The 13,026-nt window shown below is 47.4% G+C and overlaps 1 protein-coding gene across 1 annotated transcript in view; it reads left to right on the forward strand.

Annotated features, from left to right (window-relative positions):
• The first annotated feature begins 5,048 nt into the window (after positions 1-5,048).
• The window catches only part of LOC110510486 (uncharacterized), an 84,879-nt gene continuing 76,901 nt past the window's right edge, over positions 5,049-13,026 (forward strand). The window contains exons 1-6 of the mRNA XM_090236883.1: positions 5,049-5,375; positions 5,646-6,404; positions 6,590-6,658; positions 6,785-6,859; positions 7,285-7,362; positions 7,678-9,632. Coding sequence (XP_090093009.1) covers positions 5,156-5,375; positions 5,646-6,404; positions 6,590-6,658; positions 6,785-6,859; positions 7,285-7,362; positions 7,678-8,957 — 2,481 coding nt within the window. The 5' untranslated portion in view covers positions 5,049-5,155 and the 3' untranslated portion in view covers positions 8,958-9,632. The remainder of the gene's footprint in view (positions 5,376-5,645; positions 6,405-6,589; positions 6,659-6,784; positions 6,860-7,284; positions 7,363-7,677; positions 9,633-13,026) is intronic.

A 13,026-nucleotide genomic window follows, 5' to 3' on the forward strand; every position in this document is an offset into this window, starting at 1 on the left:
CCTAACTTCGCAAAGTTAGGAAAGTCTCTACCCAATATTACATCATATGGCATCTTTGGGACCACGCCGACCTCATAATCCAGCAGACCGTCCTCTCGAAGGTGGTAAGATATGCTTCCACATCATCCTGCGCTGTCATTTTTTGAAGAAAATGATTGGCCCTCCTCTGGGTATTTGCAGCTGGTAATTGAGCCCCAATTTGGTCCGCTAGCCCCTTTAGGCCTTCTCTTAACTCCCGGGTGTTTCTCTCTTGCTCTTCTCTGAGCAGCTGGTTGGTGCGGTGCTGGACCTGTAACGTGTCCTGATACATTCGCATTGCATCCTGATGAGGTATTTGTTGAGCTCTAGTTGCCTCTTGTTGGGCGGCCGCCGCTTGTAACAGGGCCTGTATGGCTCCCTCCATACTCATTTTCCTGAGAAACTGTCCTAACCAAACAAAGCCACAAAAAAAAACCTGACTTCCCTTTGGAGTGCTAACTGAACATTTTTTATTTTTCTTCTACCTAACCAGTGGTATGGTTAGGCCATGCCCGCATTCTCCACCACGTGTGGCAAACCTCTTCAAGGTTAGGAGCGTTTGTCACAAATTAAGTGGTAAACTGTCACCAAATCACCCAAGAATGAGAGTTCTTTCGAACAGGACAGTACCTGTGTGTTTGTTTCTCCGTCCTGGTCCACCCAGGCCGTAGGCGAGGTCAAGGATAGCAGGGTTCGGTACACGAATCGGGTTCTCGGTAGGTCCAGGTCCAAACGCCAACAGGTAAATCCAAAACAATCCAGCTCATACACGGTAAATCCAGCCAATCTCTATTGTCTCTTTCTCTATTGTTCATAGATCCTTCCAGCACTCTCTCTCTCTCTTCCTGGTTTTTCTTGACCCTTTATCTGTGGGTCGGCTCCACCTTCTGAGGGTTCCCCTTGCTTCTGGGACTTGTAGTTTTGGCGGTCTGCCTTTTTGTGATCTGTAGTTCTGACAGGGGTGGCCATTTTAGTGATCGGGCAGAGCCTGTTTATTAGTTCTGCTCTCACATACCTACCATTTATCACTCGACCCCCTTCTTTGCCACACATCTCTCCCCCTAGATCCGACCCCCTAGGTCGGGCTACCGCAGCAAAATATGCGCGCATGTGGGATAACCCATCCACGTTTCCCATTTCCTTCCCTGCTCTGTGTTTCAAGTCAATATGAAACGGTTGGAGACTCAAAAACCACCGCATCACCCGAGCGTTCTTCTCTTTAGCCCTATGCATCCAGGTGAGTGGGGCATGGTCACTGATGAGGGTGAAGTGGCGCCCCAGCAGGTAGTACTTCAGGCTTTCTAGAGCCCACTTTACTGCCAGCGCCTCTTTCTCAACGACTGAGTAGTTGGTTTCCCGTGGTTCCAGCTTCCTGCTTAAAAACAGGATGGGGTGTTCCACCCATTCTACCTCTTGGGATAGCACTGCTCCCAAGCCGACCTCTGAGGCATCCGTCTGAACCACAAACTCTCTCTCAATGTCTGGTACCACCAGAAGAGCCTCCTGTAATGTCCTAAATGCTTTGGGGTGGCCCTTTGACCATGTTTGGCCCTCTGGCTCTAGTCATGTCGGTAAGTGGGGCGGCCACTGTGGCATAACTTGGGATGAACTTCCGGTAGTAACCGGTCAGCCCTAGGAAGGCTCGAACCTGCTTCTTATTTACTGGTTTCGGCCATTCTCTAATTGCCTTCACCTTCTTACGTTGGGGTTTGATTAACCCTCTTCCCACAGTGTATCCCAGATTCTCTGTTTCCTCTAACCCCACATAACACTTGGCAGGGTTTGCCGTGAGCCCTGCCTTTCTAAGGGCGTCTAACACTGCCTGTACCCGGGGTAAGTGGGATTCCCAATCTGGGATGTAGATCCCCACGTCATCTAAATAAGCTGCGGCGTATGCTTTGTGCGGTTTTAGGACTTTGTCCATGAGCCGTTGAAAGGTGGCTGGGGCCCCGTGTAAGCCGAATGGCATGACGGTGTATTGAAACAAACCGTCAGGGGTTGCAAAGGCTGTCTTTTCTTTGGCCCTGGGGGTCAGAGGAATTTGCCAGTACCCTTTTGTCAGATCAAGGGTCGTAATGTACCGAGCATTACCAATTTTCTCCAGTAGTTAATCTACTCGGGGCATGGGGTAGGCATCAAACTTGGAGATTTCATTTACCTTCCGAAAGTCGTTACAGAACCGCAAAGACCCATCGGGCTTGGAGACCATCACAATTGGGCTAGAACACTCACTATGTGACTCTTCGATCACTCCAGCTGTCAACATTTTCTCCGTCTCTGCTCTAATCGCGGCCCGTCGAGCCTCGGGTACCCGATATGGCCTCATACTCACTTTTCTCCCTGGTAGGGAAACGATATCATGAGCCGTAACCTCAGTTCGGCCAGGTACCTCTGAAAACACATCTCTGTTTTTCTGGATCAGGGTCTTTACTTCCTGTACTTGCACTGGGGACAGAGTGGGTGAAATATTTACTTCGGCTGTCTCCTGAGTGTGTGTGGGGTATGTGACCATTAGTGTTTCTCTCTCTCTCCATGCTTTTAACAGGTTTATGTGATAAATCTGTTCCTGGGGCCGTCGACCTGGCTGTCGGATCCGATAATTGACTTCTCCTATTCTCTCCAATACTTCATATGGTCCTTTCCATGTGGCTAGTAGTTTAGACTCTACCGTGGGGATCAGCACTAACACCTTATCTCCCGGTTGAAATTCCCTCAGGGTAGCCTGCTGGTTATAAGTGTGCCGCTGGTGCTCCTGTGCTTGTCTCATGTGCTCTCTGACGATGGGCATGACTGTGGCTATCCTGTCTTGCATTGCCGTGACGTGCTCTATGACACTAGTATACAGGGTGGATTGGTGCTCCCAGGTTTCCCGGGCGATGTCTAAGATTCCACAGGGATGCCTCCCATATACCAGCTCAAAGGTAGAAAACCCCAGCGAGGCTTGAGGAACCTCTCTAATGGCAAACATCAGATACGGCAACATGTAATCCCAGTTTTTCCCATCCTTATCGATTAGCATTGACTTCAGGGTTCGGTTGAATCTCTCAACCAGCCCGTCCGTCTGAGGATGGTAAACCGATGTCCTCAACTGTTTCACCTGCCACAGTTTACAAAGGTCCGCCATAATGCGGGACATAAAGGGGGTCCCCTGGTCGGTAAGGATCTCCTTTGGAACCCCTACCCTGGTGAACAAGAGCACTAATTCCTTTGCAATATTTTTGGAAGCCATCGTCCGAAGGGGAATGGCTTCTGGGTAGCGAGTGGCATAATCTAGAATGACCAGAATGTATTGGTGCCCTCTGGCGGATTTGGGTAGTGGGCCCACTAAATCCATCGCTATCCTCTCAAATGGCATTTCGATTATGGGGAGTGGCACTAACGGGCTTCTAACAGCTGATCGGGGAGCTGTTAACTGGCACCCCGGGCACTCTCCACAATGCCGAGCCACTTCAGCTTGAATTCCTGGCCAGTAAAACCTCCTTACAATCCGGTCTCGGGTTTTATCGATACCAAGGTGTCCACCCAGAATGTGCCCATGAGCTAGATCCAGTACTGTCCTCCGGTACCGAGTGGGAACCAACAACTGTTCCACCACATCAACCCCTATTTTCGAGACTCTGTACACCAAACCCTTTTTCATGATGAAGTGGGGAAAACTATTAGGCATCATCCCAACATTTATGGGAGTACCATCTACAACCTGCACATCTGCTCTGGCTTGCTGCAGGGTTGGATCCTGGTTTTGGGCAGTCCCAAAATTAGTCAAGGACCCTGCCAGGTCTGCTGGTTCTAGATCGTCGTCCTCTGGATTCAGATCGACCCCAGCCCCACTAGTACCGGGCTGTTCGTTATCAGCGAGGTTTGCCACTTCATCCTCCTCCTCCCCTACTAGCACCTGTGATGTTGTCCCCTGGGAGACCTCTTTTCTTGGCTTTGGTTGAAGGCCCCATGCTTCTTCCTGCTTGGTCAGGGTTGTTGGCTTCTCAAATATGCCATTCTTGTGGCCTAACTTCGCAAAGTTAGGAAAGTCTCTACCCAATATTACATCATATGGCATCTTTGGGACCACGCCGACCTCATAATCCAGCAGACCGTCCTCTCGAAGGTGGTAAGATATGCTTCCACATCATCCTGCGCTGTCATTTTTTGAAGAAAATGATTGGCCCTCCTCTGGGTATTTGCAGCTGGTAATTGAGCCCCAATTTGGTCCGCTAGCCCCTTTAGGCCTTCTCTTAACTCCCGGGTGTTTCTCTCTTGCTCTTCTCTGAGCAGCTGGTTGGTGCGGTGCTGGACCTGTAACGTGTCCTGATACATTCGCATTGCATCCTGATGAGGTATTTGTTGAGCTCTAGTTGCCTCTTGTTGGGCGGCCGCCGCTTGTAACAGGGCCTGTATGGCTCCCTCCATACTCATTTTCCTGAGAAACTGTCCTAACCAAACAAAGCCACAAAAAAAAACCTGACTTCCCTTTGGAGTGCTAACTGAACATTTTTTATTTTTCTTCTACCTAACCAGTGGTATGGTTAGGCCATGCCCGCATTCTCCACCACGTGTGGCAAACCTCTTCAAGGTTAGGAGCGTTTGTCACAAATTAAGTGGTAAACTGTCACCAAATCACCCAAGAATGAGAGTTCTTTCGAACAGGACAGTACCTGTGTGTTTGTTTCTCCGTCCTGGTCCACTCAGGCCGTAGGCGAGGTCAAGGATAGCAGGGTTCGGTACACGAATCGGGTTCTCGGTAGGTCCAGGTCCAAACGCCAACAGGTAAGTCCAAAACAATCCAGCTCATACACGGTAAATCCAGCCAATCTCTATTGTCTCTTTATCTATTGTTCATAGATCCTTCCAGCACTCTCTCTCTCTCTTCCTGGTTTTTCTTGACCCTTTATCTGTGGGTCGGCTCCACCTTCTGATGGTCCCCCTTGCTTCTGGGACTTGTAGTTTTGGCGGTCGGCCATTTTGTGATCTGTAGTTCTGACAGGGGAGATCCCGTTTATTAGTTCTGCTCTCACATATCTGCCATTTATCACTCAACCCCCTTCTTTGCCACACTGACATAGAGCACAATGCTGGTTATCACAAACAATGACAATAATCATTTGATCAGAGATAGGCCAATATCAAAACAACATTATTTATGAAGTTAACCAGATCTTATTGGTGGCCACAGTCCCTACATGAGGGAGGCTTGAGTGACAGGATACATCTGATTGGTCCTGTTTGTTCTGTATATAGTGATGTCGTCTACCACACAGAACTCACCTCTCTGTTTTACACCATAGTCTCAGGATCACAGTATTTACAACATGAGACCCAGGAGGACAAGCTGAAGAGGGAGGCATCAGCTGGTGAGCTTGGTAAGTATGAGAGAGTCTGGAGGAGAGAGGATTGAATCAGGGAACATGAGTGATGTCATTCAGTTTTTCAGACTAATTCATTTGTAATGTATCAAATAGTCAATAGACCAGTTGATGATTGGTTCAGCTCAGATAACTGTTGACTGGAGGAAATAATTACTAATAATTGTACCACCTCCATCAAATGATAATGTCTTTATAGACATACTATTGAATTAATTAATACATTACTTATTCAAGCAACCAATTAAATATGTTAATTTCTCTCAGAGTTGAAGATGTTTAAAGAGATGATGAAACAACTAGAGGAGAAAGACACACAACTGGATGATATGACCCAGGAAGTGAGAGAGAAAGAGAGACTCCTGGATGATATGACCCAGGAAGTGAGAGAGAAAGACACACAACTGGATGATATGACCCAGGAAGTGAGAGAGAAAGAGAGACTCCTGGAGGAGAAGAACCAGATAATGGAACAGAGGGACAAACTATTAGAAGAGAAAGAAAACCAACTGGAAGAGAAAGACAAGCAACTAAAGGATAGAGACATTCAACTAGAGGCTCTGAGAAAGAACCTGCAGGACAAGAACAGCCAAGTAGAGAACTTCAGAGTCCTACTGCAGGAAAAATACCTTCAACTAGAGGACAGCAACTACAGACTGGGAGAGAAGGACAGACTACTAGAAGAGAAAGAGAACCGACTAAAGGAAAAAGACCTTCAACTAGAGGACAGAAACCACAGACTGGGAGAGAAGGACAGACTACTGGAAGAGAGAGACAAAGTACTGGAAGAGAGAGAGAAACTACTGGAAGAGAGAGACAAGCAACTGGAAGATAGAGACACACTACTGGAGGGAAAAGAAAATGAAATTAAAGAGAGGAGACAGGAAGTAGAAGAGAGGAGGCAGGAACTAAAGGAGAGGAGACAGGAAGTAGAAGAGAAAGACAACCTACTAGAGGAGAGAGAGAAGCAGTTAAAGGAGAGAGACAAACAGGTGGAGGATGTCAACAATGAAAATGCTGAACTGGGTAAGATTATTCACACCATTAATACATTTAGTCTTCTGTACTTTCCTCAATTCTCAGGTTATTGTCGACTCTCCACTGAGTTGTGAATATTGTTGTCCATCACTTCATACTTTCCCTCTGCATCATATTTCTGTCTAAAGTCTTTAACACAGAATTCAGATCCTAGTCCTCCTTTGTTATTTCAGCTCAACAGATATGTGATGTGAAGACTGAGGTAGAGAGACTGAGAAGAGAGATCTCAGCCCAGATGACTGGTGAGTGAGATATGTGATACTTAACATTTCAGTAGAAACCCAGAACTCCCCTTCAGTAGGTCTATGTGCCTTCATGTGTCACTGAGGTAAATGTTCCCATTCTAAATGGTTGTTCTATTTTTCTAGAACATGGAGAGACGTCAGATACAGGTTCCATACTCCCAGTCAGGAGGAGAGACAGCATGGACCTTCCTCCACTTAGTGAGTTATCAATATTGTCCTGTTTCTAGTCTTTAGTGGACCATCCTTCACTTAGTGAGTTATCAATGTTGTCCTGTTGTCTCCTACTGTTTCTAGTCTATAGTGGACCATCCTTCACTTAGTGAGTTCTCAATGTTGTCCTGTTGTCTCCTACTGTTTCTAGTCTATAGTGGTCCATCCTTCACTTAGTGAGTTATCAATATTGTCCTGTTGTCTTCTACTGTTTCTAGTCTATAGTGGACCATCCTTCCCTTAGTGAGTTATCAATGTTGTCTCAAAATGTCATCAATCTTGATATTCTCTATGTTCTCCAATAATCTATATTTCACTATGATGTGTAATGTATTTGTAGTTTGTTTATACTATGTTTTAAATGTGTCTCTGATGAGTCAGTATGTTGACCAGTTCTCTATGTTGTGTTACAGTGGGAGGAGAGACCTCAGATACAGACCCCACACTTCCACTGAGGAGGAGAAACAGCATGAAGTTCAATCCTCCATATAGTGAGTTATGGATGTAGATGATATTATATTAGACACTGTTGTACTTCCTCCATCTAGTGAGTTATGGATGTAGATTATATTATATTAGACACTGTTGTACATCCTCCATCTAGTGAGTTATGGATGTAGATGATATTATATTAGACACTGTTGTACATCCTCCAGATAGTGAGTTATGGATGTAGATGATATTATATTAGACACTGTTGTACATCCTCCATCTAGTGAGTTATGGATGTAGATGATATTATATTACACTGTTGTACATCCTCCAGAGAGTCAGAGTGTTGATCAGTGCTGTGTGTTGTGTTGCAGTGGGAGGGGAGAGCACCAGTCCAGACTCCCCAGTGTCTCCCAGTGTGTCTGAGCTGAGACTGGTGCTGCTGGGGAGGACTGGGGCTGGGAGGAGTGCAGCAGGAAACACCATCCTGGGCAGAGAGGAGTTTGGGGCCCAGGCCAGCCCCTCTGCAGTGACCCAGAGGAGTAAGAGGAGAGAGGGGGATGTGTGTGGGAGACGGCTGGTGCTGGTGGACACTCCAGACTGGTTCTGTCCTGGACTCTCTCTGGAGGAGATGAGACAAGATGTGGGGCTCTGTGTCCGTCTGTCAGCCCCGGGACCCCACGCCTTCCTCCTGGTCATACCAGTGGAGCCCTCTAAGGGGGAGGAGAGAGGGGTGCTGGAGAGAATAGAGGAGATGTTTGGGGAGGGTTGTTGGGGACACATTGTGATTCTATTCACCCATGATGATGGCCTGAAAGAGCAGAGCATTGAGGAGTTTCTCCAAACAGGAAGTCAGGACCTCCAGCAGCTTGTGGAGAAAAGTGGGAGCAGGTACCACGTCCTCAACATTAAGGACAGGGCCCATGGCACTCAGGTATCAGAGCTGCTGGATCAGGTAGAGGAGATGGTGGCAGGAAACAGAGAGAGATTCTACAGCAGTCAGACCTACCAGGAGGCAGAGGACCAGGTTAGAGAGATGGAGGGAAACATCCAGAGAGAGAGAGGAGAGAGGAAACAGCGGGAGGAGAGAGACTTGAGAGAGAGGCTTCAGAAGGAGTTGCAGGACTCTCTGATAAAGATAGAGGGAATGATCCAGGAACATGAGGGAGATATCAGAACACTCAGTGAAAGAACCAGTGAACTGGAGAGACAGGTGAAAGAAGAGAGGGATGAGGAGAAGAAAAGAGAGCTGGAGAGGGAGCTGAAGAGGGAGTCTGATAGGAGGGAGGAGATGGAGAGAAAGCTGGAGAGATTTAGAGAGAAGAGAGAGAATGAGAGGAGGGAGATGGAGGAGAGACAAAGACAGGAGATAGAGGAGATGATGGAGAACTATGAAGGAGAGGCCAGAGTTGAAGTAGAGAGAAACCTGATGAAGATAGTCCTGCCTGAGTTACAGAGGAACATCATGATCTCACAGACAAAGATGCAGAGGGAGTTCAGCAGACAGATGGAGGAGAGGGATAGACAGATGAAGGAGAAGGATAGACAGATGAAGGAGAAGGATAGAGAGATGGATGAGAAGGATAGAGTGATTGTGGAAAGGGATGGAGATATAGAGGGACTGATAGAAAGACTGAGGGAAATGTGTAAATGAGTTATTGTAACTAGCCTGAAGAAGTGCTGGGATACATGGAGAGGTAGAAGAAGAGAGAGGAAGAAGACAGGGAGAACTGATAAAGATCTGAGGAATGTTTGGGAATATGTAGCCTAGTTCACCATTTCACTGAATTGGCCTGACAACGAGGTTAGAGATGAGATGACTTTTTCATGGAGGGATTGGAGAAGCTAGAGATAATCACATGATATGTATCTGACAATGTAAGAACAACCTGATACTCTGTCCTGTGATGAGTGTCATGGTGGGATAACAGGTCAGAATACTGTCTGATCCTGTCTAGAACAACATGATACTCTGTCCTGTGATGAGTGTCATGGTGGGAAAACAGGTCAGAATACTGTCTGATTCTGTCTAGAACAACCTGATACTCTGTCCTGTGATGAGTGTCATGGTGGGAAAACAGGTCAGAATACTGTCTGATCCTGTCTGGAACAACCTGATACTCTGTCCTGTGATGAGTGTCATGGTGGGAAAACAGGTCAGAATACTGTCTGATCCTGTCTAGAACAACCTGATACTCTGTCCTGTGATGAGTGTCATGGTGGGATAACAGGTCAGAATACTGTCTGATCCTGTCTAGAACAACCTGATAGTCTGTCCTGTGATGAGTGTCATGGTGGGAAAACAGGTCAGAATACTGATCCTGTCTAGGTCAAAATCTGCACTGCAGACCTTTAGAATGGAGAGGGTTGTGGGGGGTCAGGAGGTCAGCGGGCGGAGTCAGAGACTGAGAACTCTAAAGATCTGAGTGAGACTTTTACCCAGTGTTTGAGGAGGTCTACTATTGAACAGAGAACCATACTGTATCTAACACACACTACTTCCTGTTCTTATTCAAATTGTTTCATGTTGAAACTTTTGTCTCCTACTTTTATATTTTCTATGTTGGTGTTTTGTATGGTTCCCAATTAGAGACAGCTGGTAATCGTTGTCTCTAATATGGAATCATATTTAAATAACAGTTTTCCCCACCTGTGTTTGTGGGATATTGTTTTGTGTTTGTGGGATATTGTTTTGTGTTTGTGGGATATTGTTTTGTGTTTGTGGGATATTGTTTTGTGTGTGTGGGATATTGTTTTGTGTTTGTGGGATATTGTTTTGTGTTTGTGGGATATTGTTTTGTGTTTGTGGGATATTGTTTTGTGTTTGTGCACCACGTAGTCACAGTTCGTTGATTGTTTATTGATTTAATGATTTACGACATTTCAATGGCTCCTTGTGGTTTGGTTGAACCAAGCTGGTGTAATAAGTCACCATATCTGACACCTGAAGACTGGTGGAAGCCAACACAGTCTTCTGATCCACACGAGACTCTGGCTCCAAACCAATCTGTCCGTAAGAGTTATTTAATGTTGAGGAGAGTGAGAGGTCTACAGATGTCACGCCCTGACCTTAGTTATCTTTGTTTTCTTCATTATTTTGGTTAGGTCAGGGTGTGACAAGGGGTGGTTTGTTGTGTTTTTGTCCTGTCTAGGGGTTTTGTCCTGTCTAGGGTTTTTGTCCTGTCTAGGGTTTTTGTACTGTCTGGGGTTTTTGTCCTGTCTAGGGTTTTTGTCCTGTCTGGGGTTTTTGTCCTGTCTATGGGTTTTTGTCCTGTCTAGGGTTTTTGTCCTGTCTAGGGTTTTTGTACTGTCTGGGGTTTTTGTCCTGTCTAGGGTTTTTGTCCTGTCTGGGGTTTTTGTCCTGTCTATGGGTTTTTGTCCTGTCTAGGGTTTTTGTCCTGTCTAGGGTTTTTGTCCTGTCTATGGGTTTTTGTCCTGTCTAGGGTTTTTGTCCTGTCTATGGGTTTTTGTCCTGTCTGGGGTTTTTGTCCTGTCTGGGGTTTTTGTCCTGTCTATGGGTTTTGTCCTGTCTAGGGTTTTTGTCCTGTCTATGTCATGTACTGTCATGTTGTGTCTTGTCTCTGTCCTTTCCCTTCACCCTGTCTCCCTCTGCTGGTCGTTGTTAGGTTACCTTTTCTCCCCCGCTTTCCCCCAGCTGTTCCTTGTCTCCTCTAACTACCCATTCACCCCGTTTCCCACCTGTTCCCTTTTTTCCCTCTGATTAGGTCCCTATATCTCTCTCTGTTTCTGTTCCTGTCCTTGTCGGATTCTTGTTTGTTGTGTTTCATGCCTGAGCCAGACTATCGTCATGTTTGCTGTAACCTTGTCCTGTCCTGTCGGAATCTGCCGGTCTATCTGAGCCTACCTATGTTTGGTTATTAAAGAAGCTCTGTTTAAGTTAGTTCGCTTTTGGGTCCTCATTCACTCACCATAACAGAAGAATCCGACCAAGAATGGACCCAGCGACTTCGGATCCTCTCCACTCAGCCGTCGGGATCCAGGGAGCGATGCTAGGCAGACACGAGCAGGAAGTGTCTGCTGCTCGACATGCCGTTGAGACCCTGGCCACCCAAGTCTCCAACCTCACAGAACAGGTTCACCATCTCCGCCTCGATCCACCGGCCACTTCCAGGGCTTTCGAATCTCCGGAGCCCAGAATCAATAACCCGCCGTGTTACTCTGGGGAGCCCACTGAATGCCGCTCGTTCCTCACCCAGTGTGATATTGTGTTTTCTCTCCAGCCCAACACTTACTCCAGGAGCACTGCTCGTGTCGCCTACGTCATATCTCTCCTTATTGGACGGGCTCGTGAGTGGGGCACGGCAATCTGGGAGGCAAGGGCTGAGTGTACTAACCAGTATCAAGACTTTAAGGAGGAGATGATACGGGTTTTTGATCGATCTGTTTTTGGGGAGGAGGCTTCCAGGGCCCTGTCTTCCCTATGTCAAGGCAATCGATCCATAACAGACTACTCTATTGAGTTTCGCACTCTTGCTGTCTCCAGTGGCTGGAACGAGCCGGCCTTGCTCGCTCGTCTTCTGGAGGGTTTCCGCGCAGAGGTAAAGGATGAGATTCTCTCCCGGGAGGTTCCTTCCAGCGTGGATTCCTTGATTGAACTCGCTATTCGCATTGAGCGACGGGTTGATCTTCGTCACCGAGCTCGTGGAAAGGAGCTCGCGCTCTCCGTCGCCTCCCTCTCCGCATCACTACCATCTTCCTCTGCCGGCTCGGGTGCTGAGCCCATGCAGCTGGGAGGTATCCGCATCTCGACTAAGGAGAGGGAACGGAGAATCACCAACCGCCTCTGTCTCTATTGCGGTTCCGCTGGTCATTTTGTCACTTCATGTCCAGTAAAAGGCCAGAGCTCGTCAGTAAGCGGAGGGCTACTGGTGAGCGCTACTACTCCTGTCTCTCCTTCAAGATCCTGCACTACCTTGTCGGTCCATCTACGCTGGACCGGTTCGTCAGCTTCCTGCAGTGCCTTAATAGACTCTGGGGGGGAGGGCTGTTTTATGGACGAGACCTGGGCTCGGGAACATGACATTCCTCTCAGACAGTTAAAGGAGCCCACGGCCTTGTTCGCCCTGGATGGTAGTCCTCTCCCCAGGATTCAGCGTGAGACGCTACCTTTAACCCTCACTGTTTCTGGTAATCATAGTGAAACCATTTCTTTTTTAATTTTTCGTTCACCTTTTACACCTGTTGTTTTGGGCCATCCCTGGCTAGTTTGTCATAATCCTTCCATTAATTGGTCTAGTAATTCTATCCTCTCCTGGAACGTCTCTTGTCATGTGAAATGTTTAATGTCTGCTATCCCTCCTGTTTCCTCTGTCTCTTCTTCACAGGAGGAGCCTGGTGATTTGACAGGGGTGCCGGAGGAATATCACGATCTGCGCACGGTGTTCAGTCGGTCCAGGGCCACCTCTCTTCCTCCACACCGGTCGTATGATTGTAGTATTGATCTCCTTCCGGGAACCACCCCCCCCCCCGGGGTAGACTATACTCTCTGTCGGCTCCCGAACGTAAGGCTCTCAAAGATTATTTGTCTGTAGCTCTTGACGCCGGTACCATAGTCCCCTCCTCCTCTCCCGCCGGAGCGGGGGTTTTTTTTGTCAAGAAGAAGGACGGGTCTCTGCGCCCCTGCATAGATTATCGAGGGCTGAATGACATAACAGTGAAGAATCGTTATCCGCTTCCTCTTATGTCTTCAGCCTTCGAGATCC

The sequence above is a fragment of the Oncorhynchus mykiss genome, chromosome 6, assembly GCF_057628025.1.
Source record: "Oncorhynchus mykiss isolate SJ-2025 chromosome 6, ASM5762802v1, whole genome shotgun sequence".
In the NCBI taxonomy this organism is placed as follows: domain Eukaryota; kingdom Metazoa; phylum Chordata; class Actinopteri; order Salmoniformes; family Salmonidae; genus Oncorhynchus; species Oncorhynchus mykiss.